General features: G+C 40.4%; 1 protein-coding gene and 1 long non-coding RNA gene across 2 annotated transcripts in view; one reads left to right on the top strand and one right to left on the bottom strand.

The window, feature by feature from the left end:
- Nucleotides 1–21,027, top strand: part of SPPL3 (signal peptide peptidase like 3) — a 149,312-nt gene that overhangs the window by 115,694 nt on the left and 12,591 nt on the right. The window contains exons 3-6 of the mRNA XM_082699679.1: nucleotides 8,613–8,701; nucleotides 15,618–15,737; nucleotides 16,475–16,553; nucleotides 17,715–17,827. Coding sequence (XP_082555805.1) covers nucleotides 8,613–8,701; nucleotides 15,618–15,737; nucleotides 16,475–16,553; nucleotides 17,715–17,827 — 401 coding nt within the window. The remainder of the gene's footprint in view (nucleotides 1–8,612; nucleotides 8,702–15,617; nucleotides 15,738–16,474; nucleotides 16,554–17,714; nucleotides 17,828–21,027) is intronic.
- Nucleotides 1–21,027, bottom strand: part of LOC309848284 — a 76,572-nt gene that overhangs the window by 3,620 nt on the left and 51,925 nt on the right. The window contains exon 2 of the long non-coding RNA XR_014302941.1: nucleotides 697–879. This is a non-coding gene — a long non-coding RNA (uncharacterized lncRNA). The remainder of the gene's footprint in view (nucleotides 1–696; nucleotides 880–21,027) is intronic.

The following is a 21,027-nucleotide window of genomic DNA, read 5'->3' on the forward strand; positions in this document are numbered from 1 at the left end:
GCCTCTACCCAGCCTGAAAGGGTATCCACAAAAACTAACATATACTTGTGTCCATACTTTCCCTGTTTCATCTCTGTAAAATCTACTTCCCAATTAATTCCTGGTTCCCTTCCTCTTACTCTTTTTCCTCTTCCCATCCTGGTTTCTCCCGCATTTACTGCCTGACACTGAACGCATCTATCAACCACATCCTGAGCCATACACCCTAATTTAGAAACCTGGAACTGTTTACCCATGAGCTCCTTAAGCTTGCGTGTCCCTAAGTGAGTGCCCTGATGTATTTGGCTTACTAATTTTTTTTTCCTAGTCTTCAAGGAAGAATTAACTTTCCTGCCCTAGTCTTAGCCCAATCCCCTTCATAGTCTAATTTAGTCAATTTTTGTAAATATTTTAAACCTGCCACTGAATAATCTGTTTTTTCTGGTAGGGCTGGAGCCAGGAGTATAACCAGTTCTTGACCCAGTTTCCCTGGCTGCTTGCTTTGCAGTTTGATCTGCTTATTGGTTTCCTTTTGAAACCAGATTAGTCCCCTTTTGGTGTCCCAGGAAATGCATAACGGCCACCTCTTTTGGGTCCCAAATAGCTTGGAGGAGAGCCATTATTTCTTTTCTGTTTTTAATTTATTTTCCTTCTGCTGTTAATAGGCCCCTTTCTTTATAAATAGTCCCATGTATATGGAGAGTAGCAAAGGCATACCTGCTGTCCATTTAGATGTTGGCGGGCTTACCCTTGGCCATCTGCAGTGCCTTGGTGAGTGCAATCAGCTCCGCTTTTTGTGCCGAGGTTCCGTGTGGCAGGGCCACCTTTCAGAGTTCTGTTCAGGAGAAACCACCGCAGGCCCCGCATACCTCTTTCCATCGGCCGTGAGGCTACTCCCATCTGTGAACAGAGTCATCTCACATCCGGGAGGGGAGTGTCTCTGAGGTCAGGCCTTATTTCTATGATCTGGGTTAGGACCTCCCCACAGTCCTGTGGGTTATCAGCTAGCTTTTCTGGCAGCAACGTGGCTGGATTTAGCACCGCCCGGGAGCCTGAAAATCACTTTCGGTTCGTTGAAGAGGAGGGCTTGATACCTGTCGCTCGGGCGTTTGTCATCCATTGGTCTGGTGGGGTCCAGAGGAGGCCTTCGATAATGTGAGGAGTGGTCAAGATGAAATTTTGACCCAAAGTTAATTTACTTGAATCCTTGACCAGGAGGGCCGTGACAGCAATTATGCAGAGGCAAGGGGGGAACCTGGCCGCTACTGGATCTAGGTTTTTTTTTTTGCTAAGATGGGCTACTGGCTTTTGCTAAGGCCCCAGAGTCTAAGTCAAAACCCCTTTGGCCACCCCTGCCTTCTCCATGAAAAGTGGAAGGGCTTGGTAACATCTGGGATGGTCAGCGCTGGGGCACTCAGTAAGGCTGTTTGTAATTTTCGAAATGCTCCTTTTGCCTCAGCTGTCCACTCTACCGTAGTGAGTCCTCCCTTAATCAGTTCGTAGGGGGGTTGGGCAATTTCCGCTAACCGCGGTATCCACAGTCTGCAGTAGCCCACCGTCCCAAGAAACTCCCTCATTTGTTGGGGCGTGGTTCGGCGGCAGTATCGGGTGATCGCCTGTTTCCTGAACTCAGACAGTGAGCGCACTCCCTCGTGGAGATCAAAGCCTAAATAAGTGGCGTGGCTCTGACAAAGCTGTGCTTTCTTTGCTGACACCAGATACCTTTTTTTTCTGCAGTCTGTAAGAGTTTTCGTCCCCCCTCAAGCATGACTCATAGTCCTAAGCGGCTATTAGCAAGTCATCAACATACTGTAACAGAGTGACTCCCAGGTTGGTGATTCTGTACTCACACAAATCCTCGTGTAGGGTCTCGTCAAAGATGGTGGGTGAATTTTTGAATCCTTGGGGAAGTCTTGTCCAGGTGTGCTGGCCCTGGAACCCTTCCTGTGGGTCAGACTACTCAGAAGCAAAGAGGGGTTGAGACTCCCTTGCTAAAGGTATACAGAAAAATGCATCCTTGAGATCTAAGACCGTATACACAGTTCTTTTGGGGCCTAGGAGGGAGAGTAGGGTATAGGGGTTGGGCACTGTCATGTGGGTCTCTTCAACCCGTTTGTTAGCTTCCCGCAAGTCCTGAACGGGTCGGTACTCCCCAGTTTCAGACTTTTTGACGTTCAGTAAAGGTGTGTTCCATGGAGACTTGCAAGGAACTAGGATCCCGTCTCCTCGGAGGCGGTTAATGTGTTTTCTGATCCCTTCCTTTGCTTCCCAGGGGAGGGAGTACTGCCGGACTCGAACGGCCGTAGCTGTTGCTTTTAACTGTACCACTACTGGAGGCCGTCCCTTGGCCAGGCCAGGAGGCCTCCCTTCTGCTCAGACTTTGGGAAATTCAACCTGTAGGTTTGGAGAAGGCTTCCCTCCCTTATCTCCTCTGGTTTTGAGACTAGCTTGTAAAGGAGATGTTCATCTGCTGCTGCCACAAGCATCTGCACAGTGGGTTGTCCCAAAGTCACAGTCATGTCTCCTTCCAAGAACTGAATGCCAGCCCGTAGTTTGTGGAGGAGATGGCTTCCCATCAGGTTATACGGGACATTAGGGAGGACCAAGAATTGATGTTTGACTACTCCCGAGGCCATATTTAAAGTCCTTTCTGTTGTCCATTTCTGTCTTTCTGTGCCATTTGCCCCTTGTACCCAGACTCCTCTCTAGATAGTTTTCCCATAGGCTTTAGTAATGATGAAAATTGGGCTCCTTTGTCCACCAAAAAATCAATTGATTTCCCCTCCACCTCAATTTTAACCAGAGGTTCAGGGAGGGGCTCTGAACCACGGCTCCTTCAGTCTTTGGTGGCCAGTATTGCACTTTCTTCTTAGGGCACTCGCTGGCCCAGTGTCCTTTTTTCCTCGCAGTAAGCACACTGATCTGAATCTAAGCCTTCCCACCTGCTTTCTCTGTGTTTAGGCTTTTTTTTTCCATTGACCATCTCCTACCTGCCTTTTTCTTTTCCACTGACCTTTTTTTCCTGTCTCCTTCCCGCCTCATGTAATGTCAAAACTTTAACTATTTTTTTTAGCCTGTTTTTCATCTTCTTGTGTATCCCTGTTGTTAAACACCTTTTCTGCTATTGCCACTAACTCAGATTCTTCCCTTCAAATCCTTTAATTTTCTGAAGTTTCTTCCTTATATCTGGGGCTGACTGACTGGCAAAGGCAAGATTTACTGCCCTCTAATTTTAACATTTACTTGAATTGATCACCAATATATATTTGCCATGACACAGGGCTTTAGTCTTCCTTCCTTAAATACTATGTCTCATTTGAACAGAAACATTTTATAGGAAAAAATTTATTAGTCTTTTTTCCCTTCTTGTGAATAAATCATCAAAACTGATCTAAGATGGTCAGATTTTTAACATATTTCATTGTTTCCTTTCAAACCTATAAACCAAGGCAAATAAAAGTCACTTACTTTCCCCAAGCCTTCTACGACTTACTATATATCCTCAAGTTTAGTTTTTATTATCTCCTTTCATGTTCTGGTGCAACCAGATATTTTTACTTTAAGACAAAACTATTTACTCTCTTAGGCCCTCTTTTTTGAGTGTAGAGGAGTTTTTTTAAACTTACTATCAGTCAACTGCCTTTCCTCTGGTTTTTCAGACAACATTAAAACTTTTAATAAAAATCCTTAGGGTGTTTTCTTTTGGTAGTCCATCCTGACCATACCTAAATTTATTTTTCTTTTTTTTTTTTTAATTTCCCTTCACAAACCTATTACAACTTTCTTTTGTATCCAGGTTTTGTCCCAGACCATTTCCTTTTAAACAACCATCTCATTTAGGACAAAATTACCTTTTCTTAAACAAAATATATTCCCATTCCTTATCTTTCTTATGTATCTCCTACTTTTTTACATATAGGGTTATTTCCCTTACTTCCATCAGTCTTAGTTACAGTTAGCAGAATTTTCTATTCTTAGAAACATTTTGGTTTCTAGTGATGGTTAAGTATTAACCAATTGTGAACAGTTACAACAGAATTCTGTAGATGGCAAATTTTATGAATCAGTTAAGCACAAAACATGTTTACCAACAGATTTAAATATTCTTCGTTTCTTTGCAGTAAGAAGTCAAAAGCACAAACCTACATCAAGTACTCAATGCTTTAGCATTTTATCCCATTTGGTTAAGACCTAGGTGTCCAACAAATTTAATTCCATTTGTCATCCAACCAAAACTTTGAAGTTTCAGGTTACCAAAGACTTTGAAAGTTACCTTAACAATTACCCATTAAAACTTTGAGACAGACAATTAACCATCAGTTCAGTTATTTCTTTGCTAACAGATTTTATCGAAGAGCATGAGCTTATTTGACCTTCAGGGAACTTTGATTGAAGTTTCACATTTACTGCTATAACTTTAAAGACATGTCTATCTTAATTAAACCAACAAACTTAACTTAGTTCAAATACTGATTTACGTTTCACTTGGACCCACTCCATTTTTAATGTTTACCTGAGACACGGGTGGGAAGATCTGGAGTGGGGGGTGTTAGGTCCAGGAGCAGCTCTTCTTGCTCCTTGACAGTGAAGAGGGAAGGAGCCGTGGTGCAGGAAGCACCAAGGATGGTCTAGAGGCCAGTTATGCAGGCCACACCCAAGTTGGTGCAGAAACAGAAGGGGGAGTGCTGCCAGAAGGCAGAGAAAGGATTCCCAGTTTTATAGAGAGTTTTCCTGGGTAAACCTTGTCACCCAACTGGGTAGTTTTACCTTGAAAATCCTTGAAATGCTGGAGAACAAGACTTAGGGGTGTCATAGGCCCCTTACTTTCTGCTTGCCCCATTTCTTCAAACACAACAAACAATACAACAGACAACAAAAAGACAAGACAAAGACATCTGCAGACCAGGCCCAGCAGCCCTTCCTCAACCAGATAACAAGTCTAAGGGTGTGCAAGATATACAACCTGCTGCTGGTGGGGATTTTCTCAGTCCCCTGACCGCCTAGGGGGACTCGAACCCCCTGGCAGTCTCCCAGTGGTGGGATGGGGCGTCCCCACATCCACTCCAGCCCTGGGGAACAATGCTGTGTCCAGCTTCTCCCCAATGGGCTATACCCTGGAGCTCCGCAACCAGACAGACCAGATCCTGCAGGATAAAATCTCGAGATCTTACCTCCAGAGGCTTACCAGAAATTCTGATGCTGAGTCAGTTCTCGTCCTTTAATCCCGGACGAGCCCCCAGAATGTTGGGGTCCATTATCAAAGGAACGCAACTGAGACAAAGTGAAAGTTACGCAGAGCCTTATTCTATGCCAAGCATTAGAAATTAGACTGACTGGCCAGGGCCGTCTCCGAAGAAAGCGACCCCCTCCCGATCTCACAGGCTGGTTTTAGAGGACATAACCACAGACCCAAGGTACGCGGCTTCTGTTGTTAAGGCATTTACTCCCAGAATCGATTCCCGGAACCATACCAGGAACTAGGGGGGCATTTATTCCCGGAATGAAGTCCATGGATGTAAATAACAGTATGGCTACCTAGGCAATATGGAGTTGCTCTGGCTAAGCAGGCCCTAATAGTTAAACAGGTTTTAACATTAAATTGGCCCTAACACCTAACAGCTCACAGTTGAATCAAATTAGGGATCAATAACAGAAAGAGGTCTAAAAAATTCCCAGATATTTGGAAACAAAAATAACACTTCCATGCATCAAAAAAGAAGGAAAATACATTGAATTAAAGTGAAAACATACTAAATTTATGGGTTGCTGCAAAAGCAGTACTTAGGGAGGAATTATACCTCTAAATGCATAGGTTAGAATAGAAGAAAAAGGTATCAGTGATCTAAACTTTAACCTTAATAAACTAGGCAAGAAGAGAGTAAATTAAACCCAACTTAGCAGTAGGCAAACGGTAAGAATAAAGATCAAAGCCAAAATAAGTGAAATATTTTCTCTAGGGGTAGAGAAAAATCCGTGAAACCACAAGCTGATTTTTAAAGACCAATAAAAGTGGTAAAAGTGGTAATCTCTGGCCTGACTAATCAGGAAGAAGAGAAGCCATAAAACCAGTATCAGGAGTGATAGAGGGGTTATTACTAGAGCCTCCGGTATTAAAACAATAATAAGGGACCACTATCAACAACTTTATGCCAGTAAATTTGATGACTTAGATGAAATGGACCAATTCTTTGAGAGAGACAATCTGCTAAAGCTCACTCAAGGAGAAATCAATAACCTGAATAGCCCTATATTTATTAAAGAAATTGAAAATGTCAGACTGTTTTCCAGAGTGTCTGCACCAAATTAAATTCTTACTAGCAATGTCCTTGCTGACATTTGGTTATTATCTGATTTTTCTGGTTGTACCATCCTGGTGGGTATGAAGTGCTATCTCATTCTGTTTGACTGTGTATTTCCCTGACATTTAATGATGTGAAAAATCTTTTCGTGTGCTTACTGGCAGTCATTTGCATATCTTCTTAGGGGAAGTATTTATTCAGATCCTTTGCTTATTGTTTAATGGGTTGTTTTTTTATTATTGAATTGCAGGAGTTTTTTGTTTTTTTTTTTAAATTTTATTTATTTATTTGAAAGACGGAGATCACAAGTAGGCAGAGAGGCAGGCAGAGAGAGAGAGAGAGGGAAGCAGGCTTCCTGCAGAGCAGGGAGCCCGATGCGGGGCTCGATCCCAGGACCCTGAGATCATGACCCGAGCCAAAGGCAGCAGCCCAAACCACTGAGCCACCCAGGCGCCCCGAATTGCAGGAGTTCTTACATGTTCTGAATACAGGGCCCTTATCAGACATATGATAGCTGGTATCTTCTCCTATCCTCTGTGTTGGGACCTTTTTGATTGTGACCTTTGAAGCATAAGATTTTTATGATGATTAAGTCCATTTTATCAGTTTTTGGCTGGGTCTTTGGCATCATGTATAAGAATTCACTGACAGGGCACCTGGTTGGCTCAGTGGGTTAAAGCCTCTGCCTTCAGCTCAGGTCATGATCCCAGGGTGCTAGGATCGAGCCCCACATCAGGCTCTCTGCTCAGCAGGGAGCCTGCCCCCTCTCTTTCTCTGCCTGTCTTCTCTGCCTACTTGTGATCTCTGTCTGTCAAGTAAATAAAATCTTTAAAAAAAAAAAAAAATCCACTGACAAATCCAAAGATCATGAAGATTTATCCCTATGTTTCATCTAAGAATTTTATAGTTACAGCTCCCATATTATTTAAATTAATTTTGCCCTCCCACATATTAAGTGCTCGTGTGGCTGATGTCTCCCCAGTGCAGATAAAGAATGCTTCCATCATTGCAGAAAGTTCTTTTAAGATTTTATTTATTTGAGAGAGAACAAGTGAGAGAGAGCATGAGCAAGTGAGAGGGGCAAAGGGAGAAATAGACTTCCCACCAAGCAGGGAGCCCGATGTGAGGCTCTGTCCCAGGACCCCGGGATCATAACCTGAGCTGAAAACAGCTACTCGACTCACTGAGCCACCCAGACACCCCTGCAGGAAGTTCTTTAGGACATAAACACTTTAACATAGATGAAGATGAGCTAAGGACTTGAACAGTTAGTTAACCAAAAAATGAGTGAACTCATGTACTCTAAACTGTTCAGTAGTTAAAGAATGCAATATTAGAACAGAGATTGCATTGTTAGTTCCCCACATGGACAGTGACTACTTCCTTCAGGTCTTGACTTAAAAATCACATCAGTGAGGCCTTCCCAACCCACCCTATTTAAAATTTCAAACTTAGTCTTTTCATTTCCTGCATTTTCTCATTAGCTGTTACCATATATATATTGAACTTATTTTCTTGTTTATTGTCAGTGTCCCCCCCCCCCAACTTTGAATGTAGAATCCATGAAAGCCTGTTTTATGCACTATTTATTGTTCCTCCAATTTGTAAAACAGTTCTATGTATAGAAATACAGGGGCACCTGGGTGGCTCAGGAGGTTAAAGCCTCTGCTTTCAGCTCAGGTCATGATCTTAGGGTCCTGGGATCAAACACCCCCCCCCCCCACATCGCATTGGGCTTTCTGCTCGGCAGGGAGCCTGCTTCCCTTCCCCCTCTCTGCCTGCCTCTCTGCCTGCCTCTCTGCCTACTCATGATCTCTGTCGGTCAAATAAATAAATAAAATCTTTTTTTTTTTAAAGCATATTAAAAAAAAAGAAACTCAAATACATGTTGTTAAATGAAAGCTGACAAGGTGTAGAGAAAACAATGTTCTCATATACTGCTATCAAAGAGTAAATTTGGTACAACCTTGTTGGTGGTAGTTGTGTAGTATGTTAAAGTCTCAAAATTGCGCTTGCCCTTTGACCTAACTTTTCTCTTTCTAGGTATTTATCATAAGGAAATAATTAAGGATGTGCACAGAGATATGGCTGGAAGATTTGGCCACAATGGAATGCTTTTATCTGCAGTCTGAACTCTTGAACTGACATACCAGAAGGAATGTAGATTGTTTTCAAAATGTGATGACAAGAACTGTTTTTGCAGAGTTGTTCAAAAGAGCCTTTCCTGTCTTCCATAATGCCTTAGCGTATTAAAATATTGTCTCATTACTGACCTGTGGACCTACTTTCTTTCTTAAGCAAAATTAAAACTTGTCTATGTAATTTTTTCCACAGGTCCCTTAATATGGACTTTGAAAATCAAGATAAAGAGAAAGACAATAGCAGTTCTTCTGGGTCTTTCAATGGCAACAGCACCAATAATAGTAAGGCATTTTTATGTCAATTAACTTTAATACATATAGTGGTCTTAATTAGATTCTTCCTATAACCCCAGTTAATTTACCGGGTTTAAGGATTTATGTTTAATTATAATAATAAAATCTAATCTGTATTGGTATAATTTGTAAAAATTCCTATGTTCTGAATCTAAACCAATGATTTCTCATTAGTGCTTTTAACTCATGCCTAAAAGCTTGCTGCTGAGATTATTTTCTTAAAAACAAGTAGGATAGTAAAGATTTTGTAAGAATGTTGAGTTACAAGAAATAGAAGTGTGCAAATGTTTGGCAGCGTTGTTTATAATGGCCAAAAAGTAGAAACATGACTCAGAGACCAATAAACTCATTGATGGATAAACAAAATATGGCCTATCCATGCAATGGAATACTATTCAGCATTAAAGAGAATGAAGTACTGACAGAAGTACTGATACCGATACATGATATGAACCTCAAAACATTATGTTAAGAAGTCAGGAAAGAGTATATATTGTGTGAGTCCACTTAAATGAAATTTCCAAAAAGGCAAATATGGAGAAACTGAAAGTGCATTTGTAGTTTCCTGGCAAGTATTGGACACTAAAGATGGGTGAATTTTGCCATATGTAAATTGTGCCTCAGTAGAATTATAGAAAATTGGTGATGTTTATTATAAGGGGAATTTAATTATAAATAAGGAGACTTAATTTGATCATCAAGAGCTTGATACTGGGTTCCTACCATGCAGTTTATTAGATATATATTTTTAAGATATTCTATTAGATATTTTGAAAGCTGCCAAAGCACAAGAGCCTGGTACCCAAGCTGTCACTAGGCACTGTGGCCAAAACACTTTGTGAGGCATTAATAAAGTGCTGAGACAGAGATAGTAAATACCACTTCCTGTCCCTAGAACAGGAACATTCTCTCACAGACCCTTACCGTAGCCTCAGAGTACTTCTAACAAGCATCTGCTATCAGTAGATCAGAGTAAGCCCTAGAGATGAACTCATTTGACATCCATGTACAGAGAGAGCAAAGAGAAAGGCAAGTCAGGGTAAGCCACATGGGTCAATTTAATAAGGGATTCCCGTGCCAGAGAAGGTGAGTTTGATCTGAAATTTGAAATGGTGTACTTGGATTGCTGGAGAAGTCATTCTGGATGGGAAGAGCATGTGATTAACAGGCACAGAGGAGAGAATGAGCGTGACTTACAGAACAGCCTCAAGTCACCACCTAACAGGGAGGAAATATTGAGGATCCAGGATAAAGGTAGAATACTGATAGAGAATTTTAGAACTTAAATGTAAAGAGATCACTTATTTTCTCTAGTTACTGCCCCGCCCACCAAATTATACTTGCCTAGCTTTTACCCAGTTAAATGTGTTCATTGTACCCAGGAATGTAAAGTGGGCATTGCAAATACAGTAAGTAGAATTATTTAAATATAATGAGTCTATTCTTAAACTTAAGACACAGATTCTTTTTATTTTTTTTTAAGATTGTATTTATTTATTTGACCGAGAGAGATCACAAGTAGGCAGAGAGGCAGGCAGAGTGAGAGGGGGAAGCAGGCTCCCTGCTGAGCAGAGAGCCCGATGTGGGACTCGATCCCATGACCCTGAGATCATGACCTGAGCCGAAGGCAGTGGCTTAACCCACTGAGCCACCCAGGTGCCCAAGACACAGATTCTTGTATGAGGTAAAATACCATATCAGTAACTTACAGGGAAACCAGGAAAAACCCAGTATCAATACCCGATTTTCAGGTTAAATGATTACATAGCGTTTATCGTCTGTCAACATTTTAAGCCAAATCAGTTTTACAACTGAAACTCCTTTGCAAGCCCTTTGTTATGTAGCATATATGCATATGATGTGTTTTAACCAGACTATAAAGCCATTGTACATTGAATCACAGAAACCTAAGAGAAATGGACACTGTGTGTCTAAGTACTATTTTATCCTCAAATAATTGATTAGGTCAGTCCATACAGTAGAAGGAAGTTACCTAGTGACATGAGTCTTCATTTCTCACTGCTGATGTCTAAAGAGTAGTAAATGCTGGTTGAAGTGGTCATTTTCTTTTTTTTTTTTTTTAAGATTTTATTTATTTATTTGACAGAGATCACAAGTAGGCAGAGAGAGATGAGGAAGCAGGCTCCCTGCTGAGCAGAGAGCCCAATGCGGGACTCGATCCCAGGACCCGGAGATCATGACCTGAGCCGAAGGCAGCTGCGTAACCCACTGAGCCACCCAGGCGCCCGAAGTGGTCATTTTCTTAAATCTACCTCCTGTGTTGTGCTAAATGATCCTCACAAATGTATTTCCTCATCTGGGAAATACAGATGAGTGCCTCATCTGGGCCATGGATACCAGAAGAGATAGATTAGGAGAGAATGCAGTCCTCTTCCACAAAATCAGGAAAAACACAATGAAAGAAATGACTGTTGCAGCAGGGAAGGCCAGTATTTGATCATGGGGCATGACACCATTCCAGATTGAAGGGATAGCATGAAACATGGGGTACATTTATCAAAATCAAAGAAATAATAACAGCCAAAAGGATGAACAGAGAAACAAGAAATTGTGTGGGTGATGAAGAGATTGAAGTCCTGAATGATAACCAATGTAGAAGAATTACAGGGTTGTTCTCAGAAAAGAAAGGTATGAGTTTAGTGTTCAGATTTTGGCAAGAGTCTTGATTGAAGGAGAAAGTGTAAATAGGTAGAAGTTGTTGTTAAAGGTTGCAATATTAAAAAGAAAAAAAAAAGGTTGCAGTTGCCTCATCCCAAAATAAATAAGAATCAAGGAATTTGTGAAAAAGACAACAAAAATGAGTGACGTACGGTTTCCTAGACAGCATGGATGCTGATAACAGTATTGAACAAAAAGAAGCCAGACACACAAAAACACATGCTACGTATCAGTGTATGCAATAAGCTCAAAAAATAAGCAAAATAAATACTAGTATTTTAGAATGTGCAGTTGAGTAGAAAACATATAAAACAGAGCAAAGAAGAAAGTGTCATAAAGGCCAAGGTAGTAGTTCCTTTTGGGGAAAAGAATGGGGCTTAGGAGGGGCACAGGAAAGACTTCTGGGCTTGGCAGGGTTGTTCCCTGACCTGGGTGGTATTTGCTGATTGATTGAACTCGACATCTTTGTTTTATGTACTTTGTTTTATGCCTGTTGTGTTTTTGTTTTAAGATTTTTATTTATTTATTTGACAGAGACCGTCAGCGAGAGAGGGAACACAAATAGGAAGAGTAGGAGAGGGAGGAGAAGCAGGCTTCCCACTGAGCAGGGATGGCGGGGCTTGATCCCAGGACCCTGGGACCATGACGTGAGCAGAAGGCAGCCGCTTAACAACTCAGCCACCCAGTTTCCCCCGTATGCTGTTGTGTTCTACAATAAAAAGGGTTAGAAAGAAAGCGGGAAAGGGGAGTGCCCTCCAGGTTCTGTCTGATTTTCCTGAACCTGGTTCTAAATCCTGTCTCATCCCTATATCTGCCCCAAGAAACCTATATATTTTTCCTTCTGGCACATCAGCCCTTCATTTAATCAGTATTAAGTGAGTTTAAAAAAGGACAGCTCCCACCCTTGGCCCCATTATCTGACATTTTGAAGTCCTTACCAGGCTTCCCATGTAATTTATCCGAACTCTGAAGACTGTACAGCTTTTCAAAGCCCTCATGTTACCTTCTGTGTAATAGGTGCTTAGTAAATAGTGAAAAGCATACTTCTTTCATGGAGGTACAAAATCAGTAACTTTCTTAGTGATTATCAATAATATGTTGGTGTATATTATTGTTCAGTATCTATTTCATGACCATGTATTTAGCCTATAGCCTTGTTCAGTAAATGCTAAAAATAATTTCTCTACATAATTTTTTCCATCACCCTGCCTATTTTTTCTTCCTTTTTTTTTTAAAACGACTGCCCTCCATCTCTGTGCTCCAGCAGTTTCTTGCCACTGTCCTAAAAGTACTTTATCTCTAGGGTCCACCTTGAAGAAAAAAACCGTGCCTATTTCTTACGTTAATTTTGGCTTTAAAGGTAATGCCAACTGCTTTTGAGTAACTCCTCCTAATTATGACAACTCTGTTTTGCTTTGGTCTGTTTTGTTTTGAAGTCACTGAAGTTTGCCCAAAATTTCTGTTAGCTCCATCCCTTTCAGGACCATTATCTTCAGACCTTTAGAAAGTACAGTATTAACGTTGTGTACATTTTTTTAGGTAGCATATTGTCAGCAACTAAAGGAACTCTACTTGCCCTGTGACATTGCCGTTTGGTAAACTCCCTTGGGCATTCTTCTATAAAACTAATGGAAGCAGTGTCTCATACCTCCTGGTTTAAAATCTGTGCTTTTAAAAAACAAAAATCTGTGCATTCTCTCTAACACTCTAGAAAGGCTCTTTGTATTCAGTTTTGCATTTTTTTTTTAAGATTTTATTTTATTTGACAGAGATCACAAGTAGGCAGAGAAGGCAGGCAGAGAGAGGGGGGGAAGCAGGCTCCCCACTGAGCAGAGAGCCTGATGTGGGGCTTGATCCCAGGATCCTGAGACTAGGACCCAAGCCAAAGGCAGAGGCCTCCAGTTTTGCATTTTAATTGCAGACTGAACTTCTAAAATTTAGTTTTTTTATAAACAAATACTTATCTTATACCTGACTCACTAAAGTCTTTATTCTAGCCAGCCATTTAAGTTTTCTGTTCATGTTTTAAACCAATTAATCTGTAGACTATATGATGTTTTGTTTTACAAAAGAGGGGGGTGTGGATGTATATTTTAAGACTTACAGTTTTTTAAAGATTTGTTTCTCTTAAAAGATTTGTTTCTCTTCATATAACAATTACTTATTTGTGAAACTATTATTTTCTGTTGTGAAAGGCACCTAAAATCTTTAGTTTTCCTCTAGTAGTTCTTTGACATAGTATAGAGTACTTAGACCAACTAGGTGAAATTCAGTTAGAAATTTCATGGAGTTGTGTCTCATAAACGTCTGTAAGACACTTCACTTTAAGTAAGGTACCACCCCTAACCCCACCCCCCCACCCCACCCACTCCCATATACACACACAGATGATCCAGGCCAAGTGAAGGAGTTTGACTGCAGTTCTGGTCAGCAGCCATCTTCCTTTTTTTTTTTTTTTTTTTTTTTTAAATTTGAGAGAGAATGAGTGAGAGAGAGCATGAGAGAGGAGGTCAGAGGGAGAAGCAGACTCCCCAAGGAGCTGGGAGCCTGAGGCAGGACTCGATGTGGGACTCAATCCTGAAAGTCCGGGATCATGACCTGAGCCAAAGGCAGTCGCTCAACCAACTGAGCCACCCAGGCGCCCAGCAGCCATCTTCTTTTTTTTTTTTTTTTTAAAGATTTTATTCATTTATTTGACAGAGAGAGATTACAAGTAGGCAGATAGGCAGGCAGAGAGAGAGAGAGGGAAGCAGGCTCCCCGCCGAGCAGAGAGCCCGATGCGGGACTCGATCCCAGGACTCTGAGATCATGACCTGAGCCGAAGGCAGCGGTTTAACCCACTGAGCCACTCAGGCGCCCCCAGCAGCCATCTTCTTAAGAGCATCTCTGTCTTGACACATAGATCACTCCTCCTCAATTGAAATGCCCTATTCCTACGTGAATTGACTCCTCCACCTAGCCAGTAAGAAACAATTCTGTTTTGTAGAAATATTTAATATTTTATTTAACTAAAATGCCTAAGTAGCCTTCTTGGGACAGATAAATTTAAATACCAAAGAGCAGTTTTTAAGCATTGGTTGATGATTGCAACCCTTCGTGCATAGTTATGTTCTTCCTGGTCACATTATATCTTATTCATAGCCTTAATTTAATGAAAAGAGACTTCTGGTATTTTTTAATAATAGTTTCATATGAATATTATTTCTTTGATTCCTCTCAAGAACTTTATATCTCTGCAGGGTTAATTTGGAAGTAGATCACACACAAGATTAATAATTTTTTCTTTTAATAAAGTGGTTATCAGATATAGCCATGTTTTCTCTACCAAATATTTTTTTAATGCTGTTCAACTCTGTATGCAAAATAAAATTTTCTGGGAGTTTTTAGTCGGGCCTATTAACCCCTAGAGATTTCAGTTTCATTGGTCTGGGGTTGGGCCTGTGCATTGTAATTGTTACAGCTCTGCAGGTGATTCTAATGAGTAACCAAGAACTGAAAACCACTGTGCTAAATCCTGTACCCCAAGTAATTCTTTTCTCCCATTTATCCTTTAAGTGTTCCCATAAAATTTTTCTGATTTTCGGTTTTCAGATGTCTTATTCCCTCCACTCCCCAACTCTACTCAGCAACAATGGGGAAGAATGAATATGAATAAACCCGTAGATGATGAGAAATTATTTTAGTCATTGGATTTAAACCATCTCTTTTACCAGACCTGCACATGAGACCACGAATGTACTCAAATTGACTAATCTGATTTTTTTTCCCTAAGATTTTATTTATTTGAAAAAGAGCTCAAGCCAGGGGAACCACAGGTGGAGGGAGGGAAAGGGAAAAGCAGGCTCCCTGCCAGGCGAGAAGCCTGATGCAGGGGTTTGATACCAGGACCCTGGGGCCATGACTTGAGCCAGAGGTAGACACTTAACTGAGACACCCAGGTGTTAATACAAATTTTTACTACCTGTTGATGTTCTTGGTTTTTCATTTTTGTTTGTTTGAGGGGTTTTTTGGTGCCCTGTCAACCAGATTGTTAGCACCAGGAGGTAGATAATGAAGGCACCATGAGGAGAGCAAGGAGTTCATGATCTCAGTGGGAAGGAAAGAATCAGAGGTCCCAGATAAACTGTATCTTACATACTAACCCCTGGAACTTTTAAAGTGTCTGGAGTACATGGGCACAGTGCCTGTTACTTAAGTCATTAATCTGTCCCTTTTTCTCTTTCAGGTATCCAAACTATTGACTCTACCCAGGCCCTGTTCCTTCCAATTGGAGCATCTGTCTCTCTCCTAGTAATGTTCTTCTTCTTTGACTCAGTTCAAGTAGTTTTTACAATATGTACAGCAGGTAAATGAGTTTCTTCTCTATTCTCAAACTTTAACCTAGAAGGAATTATTTTCACCTCTTTTTAATCATCATTCAAAACTTAAGATTTATACACCATGCCATGCAAGTTTTTCTTCTTAAGTCTGTTTTTTCTCCCCATACTTCTCCTTGAACCACTGGATACACATAACATCAGTTTGGGACTGCCAGTACAGCATGAACAAAAGACCAGGGGGTTTGAAAACTTGCAGACTTTATGATATTAGAATAGGACCTTTTTTGACTGTGGCTTCTTGTCTGGGTGGTTACTAGAAGATCCAGTGTGACAAAGTGGTCATTGGCAACCCCCACTGATGTTTCTATAGTAGACACACAGTGATAACTAATCAAAGTAATTTGACTGTCAGCCTCTGATCAGTTTTTAAGCAGAGAGGTGATGTAAGTGTATATAACATCAGCAAAATGCTGGACATGTCAGATCATCCCCTGGCCCGCTGTTTCTCTTTTCATATTAAGATAGAAGAGAATGAGAAACCTAGATGTCTCTGCCTCCCCTACTTCAAATCAGGTACTTCTTTCTTCTCAAGACTTTATCTGTATGGTGCTAATGGAAGACATTTTTTATCTCTAGTTAGTTAATTGTATCTACTTTTTGAGAAAAGTTTTCTGGGCAGTCAGTGTTTCCATAAGTCATGCCATTTTTCTTACGGTTATTGAAAATAAAAAACAAAACCTAACCATACATTTTCTTTCTCTAGTTCTTGCAACAATAGCTTTTGCTTTCCTCCTCCTCCCGATGTGCCAGTATTTAACAAGACCCTGTTCACCTCAGAATAAGTAAGGACTTGGGATTTTCTTCTAAATTATGAATTTGTATATGTTTTTATCTTAGACTTGATAGCATTGTTGGGAGTCTCAATTTCTGGTATTGACCAGAGGACACAAATGCCAGAAGACTGGGAAGGGAGATGTTTGATCTTTAAGACTAGAAGACAGTACTTCCTTTTGTACCTTTCCATAGCAGAGGAAATGTAAACAAATCTTACAAAGTCTGAGTCGTTGAAATATGCTTCCTGCTTAGATTACTGAAAGATGAGCAGTTTTATTTTGAAGCAATATTCTTATTCCTTTACTAGGGAGTTAACGGGATGTGAAAATAGTGGTTGACTCAAACATTTTTTGCCTTTCATCTTTGGTGGCCTAAAATATACACTAGCCACTTAGGTTCAAACCCCATGTGCATACCTTTCACTCCTTAACTCCCAAAGCCGTTGCTCCATAGAAACAAAATGCTGTGCTAACAGAAATGCTGTATGCACTTAGGAAACCCGTCACTTGGGGCAACTGATTTTCCCAGGAATTAGTGATAGCCAAAGAGAGTTATTGCAGATTTTTTTAAATATATATTCATCGTTCATTGCCCAGTGGATTGAAGGTCAGTACTTTTTCATTTTGTTTTCCTCATAAGAACAGAATTTCCCCTATAATGTATTTAATTCTCCAAAGATTGGTGTTGTCACTTAAAATTTCTAAACACCCATGCTGGTAATTTGGGATAAAAAGTACAATCAGATGGGTGCAGAAGTATAATTAATTACTTTTTTTTTTTTTTGCTTTTTTTTTTTAATGATTTTATTTATTTATTTGACAGAGAGATCACAAGTAGGCAGAGAGGCAGACGGAGAGAGATGGGGAAGCAGGCTCCCTGCTGAGCAGAGAGCCCAATGCAGGGCTCGATCCCAGGACCCTAGGATCATGACCCAGCCGAAGGCAGAGGCTTTTACCCACTGAGCCACTCAGCTGCCCCTAATTAATTCCTCTTTGTTTCTGTAGCTTACTCCAAGGAGGTTTGGGTATTTTCGAATTCCAGGTGTCTGGGTATTGCCTACTGTTCTTATCTGGCCATATGAGCTCTGATCATAAAGGATCAAGGTAGAGTTTGGTAATTAAAATATAATGTATTGCCTATTAGTCCAATAAATGGTGTGTGTTTTCCAGGATTTCCTTTGGTTGCTGTGGGCGTTTCACTGCTGCTGAACTACTATCATTCTCTCTGTCTGTCATGCTCGTCCTTATCTGGGTTCTCACTGGCCATTGGCTTCTTATGGATGGTGAGTAACATGTGAAAATTTGAAGTTTTAATGTAGTTTATACAGTTATATTTGTCCTCCCTTCCTCTACTGTGTTTAGTAATATTTCCCCCATTTACTGTGAACATTAGGTGTCCTTAGGCGGTGCTACCCATTGTTGAGTTTTACCCACATTCTTTTTTTTTTTTAAGATTTATTTATTTGACAGACAGAGATCACAAGTAGGTGAGGAGGCAGGCAGTGGGGGGGAAAGCAGGCTCCCTGCTGAGCAGAGAGCCCAATTCGGGGCTCGATTCCAGGACTCTGGGATCATGACCTGAGCCGAAGGCAGAGGCTTTAACCCAGGGAGCCACCCAGGTGCCCCTTTTTACCCACATTCTTAAGATATTTTTGAATAACAGCTTTTTGAGGTATAATGTCCAAGTGTATAAATGTACAATTCATTGGTTTTTAGTATATTCAGAGAGTTGTGCAACAATCACTCCAGTCAATATTGAAGCATTTTCATCACCCACCCTCCAAACCCCATACCCAGCAGTCACTCCCACTGGCCCACCCAAGCCCCAGGCATCCACTAATCTACTTCTCTATGGATCTGCCTCTTCTGAACATTGCACATAAATAAAATCATACATTATATGACCTGTGTGTCTGCCTTCTTTCACTTAGCATGATGTTTTCTAGATTCATTCATGCCATAATCTGAACCCGTACTTCATTTCTTTCTCTGGCCAATACTACTCATTGCATAGCTATGCCAGTTTTATTTATCCATTCATCAGTTTTTTCCACTTTTTTGCTTTTATGAATAATGCTGCTGTGAATATGTTTTTGTTTTTGTGGAGACTCTAGTACATAAATGGAGTAATACTGTAATATATATAAATACATATGTGGAATATATGTTATATATGTGTTATATACCACAGACTTTTTATGTAATGATATAAATACATGTCTGTATCATTACATAAAGGTAGCATATCCTTCTTAATAATTCCAGAGTATTCTGTTGTATGTTACTTCACTATTGCTGGACCCTTAGATTGCTCTTAATCATCTCTTATAAACAACCTGAGGTAAACATTGTTCTACTTCTGGATATACATGACAGATTACTTAAAACAGTTATTTCTGTGGATGAGTTCCTAGATATGAAATTCCTAGATGAGAGGATTTTTGTATTAAAATTTTTTTTCTCTATTACCGTAATGCCTTTCAGAAAAGCAGTAGCACATTATACTCCTACCTGTAGCGCATGAGACTCCCTCTTTGTTGGTGATAATTAGGATGAACTAAGAATGTCATGAGGAGCTAACATTTGTTGAGTGCTATGCATTGGCCACTTTCCTGGATGTTTACATGGAGTATCTCATTTAATCCTGAAAAGTCTTTGAAGTAGATACTTCCTTTCCCACTTGACAGAAGAGGAAACAGGTTCAGAGAAGTCCCTTATCCAGTCACAGAACTCTCATGTATATTTCATACTTCTCATCAGAATATCTTGAAGGGACATTTCCAGAAATCCCCCTTTATTCTTTTCTCTCCCTTAAGACTTTTTTTTTAAAAAAAGATTTTATTTATTTGACAGACAGAGATCACAAGGAGGCAGAGAGGCAGGCAGAAAGAGAGGGGGAAGCAGGCTCCCATTGAGCAGAGAGCCGGATGCGGGACTCGATCCCAGGACCCTGAGATCATGACCCGAGCCAAAGGCAGAGGCCCCAACCCACTGAGACCACATAAGCATTTCCACCTCCTTTTTCATTCAGTCCTTAATTTCACACTTCACGTTCTTGATCTCAAGAAGCTTTATCTAACTGCTTTTGCCCCACAAGGTCTGTTCTCTTTTTCCTTTCTTCTGGTGTTTCAGAAGAGGAGGAAGTTAAAATACAAAAGACAGTTTTATGTAATTTGTAATACTATCTAAGGAATATTTAAGGGAGGATTTTGAAAATCAGAGATGATAGGTACAGATCACACTTATTCCTGTTATCCATTTCAAGCAAACACAAGGCTAATCAAGACTTTGGAAACAGGGCTCTTTGGAGGCTCCTGTCCTCCAAGACTCTGTCCTCACAGCTCTGAGAATGGCTCAGCTATTGTAGACTCATGGTCATCTAAGCACAGAGCCACCCAGCGTGGTGCTCCCTATCCATGTCAGGAGTAGGAAACATTTGTGTCACAATGTTCTGCTCATGGTCAAATCAGATAGAATTTGACAAAAAGGATTTTAAACTGCATGTGTGTGTAAGTGTGCAATCTAAACCTTGACAAGGAAGTAATTTTAAATCTTGAGGAAAACTAAAAACATATTTTTGTTTCAAGGGATTTTTTTTTCCTCATAATTTACTTGGACTAGTTTAGGGATTTGAAATTTATGTGTGCGAAGTTAACTGGCGAAACAATATTATGAGGGAACAGGCTGTCAAGTGGTTTGAGAGCTCTGTAAAGCTATATTAAAATGGCACATTATTTTAACTCAAGGTGATAATTATGGAGAAAGGATTTTTCAAATTGTAAACCATACAAATATCTGATACACTTCTTCAGAAAGTATTTTTTAAAATAATAAGGAGACGCCTGGGTGGCTCAGTTGGTTAAGCAGCTGCCTTCGGCTCAGGCCATGATCCCAGCGTCCTGGGATCGAGTCCCACATCGGGCTCTTTGCTCAGCGGGGAGCCTGCTTCTCCCTCTGCCTCTGCCTGCCATTCTGTGGGCCTGTGCTCGCTCTCTCCCTCTCTCTCTCTGACAAATAAATAAAATCTTTAAAAAAAAAAAATAAGAATTACGGTGATGGAGAAACAGGTGAGTGGTTGCCAGTGGTTATATAATAATCATAATTTTATAAATATATAATTTGTATATTGTCATAGTTCCTTGTTCCAACAGTTTTTCACTATTCCATTGTTCCTTGCTTTTTTGAGTGCCTACCATATACCAACCTGTTGATACTCAAAAGTAGTTCCTTGAGGTTGCAGATCAAGTTACCTCTTTGATTTATATAGAGACCTTTAATGAATTGGAATGGAAGGCAGAGTCAAAATCACCAGTGTCTGACCATGCAGTAATTGACATTTGCTGATTTCTGACAGGTTTGGTCTCTCGTTTTAGCTTCTTAAGTTGCTTTGTAAAAAACATTTCTGTGGTCATTTGCTTTGGAATGTGTATAAACATCCTGAAGTTTGCAGTGTTTAGGATTTTTAAATGGTTACCAGAACTAC

Source organism: Mustela nivalis, assembly GCF_964662115.1.
Source record: "Mustela nivalis genome assembly, chromosome: 14".
NCBI lineage: Eukaryota > Metazoa > Chordata > Mammalia > Carnivora > Mustelidae > Mustela > Mustela nivalis.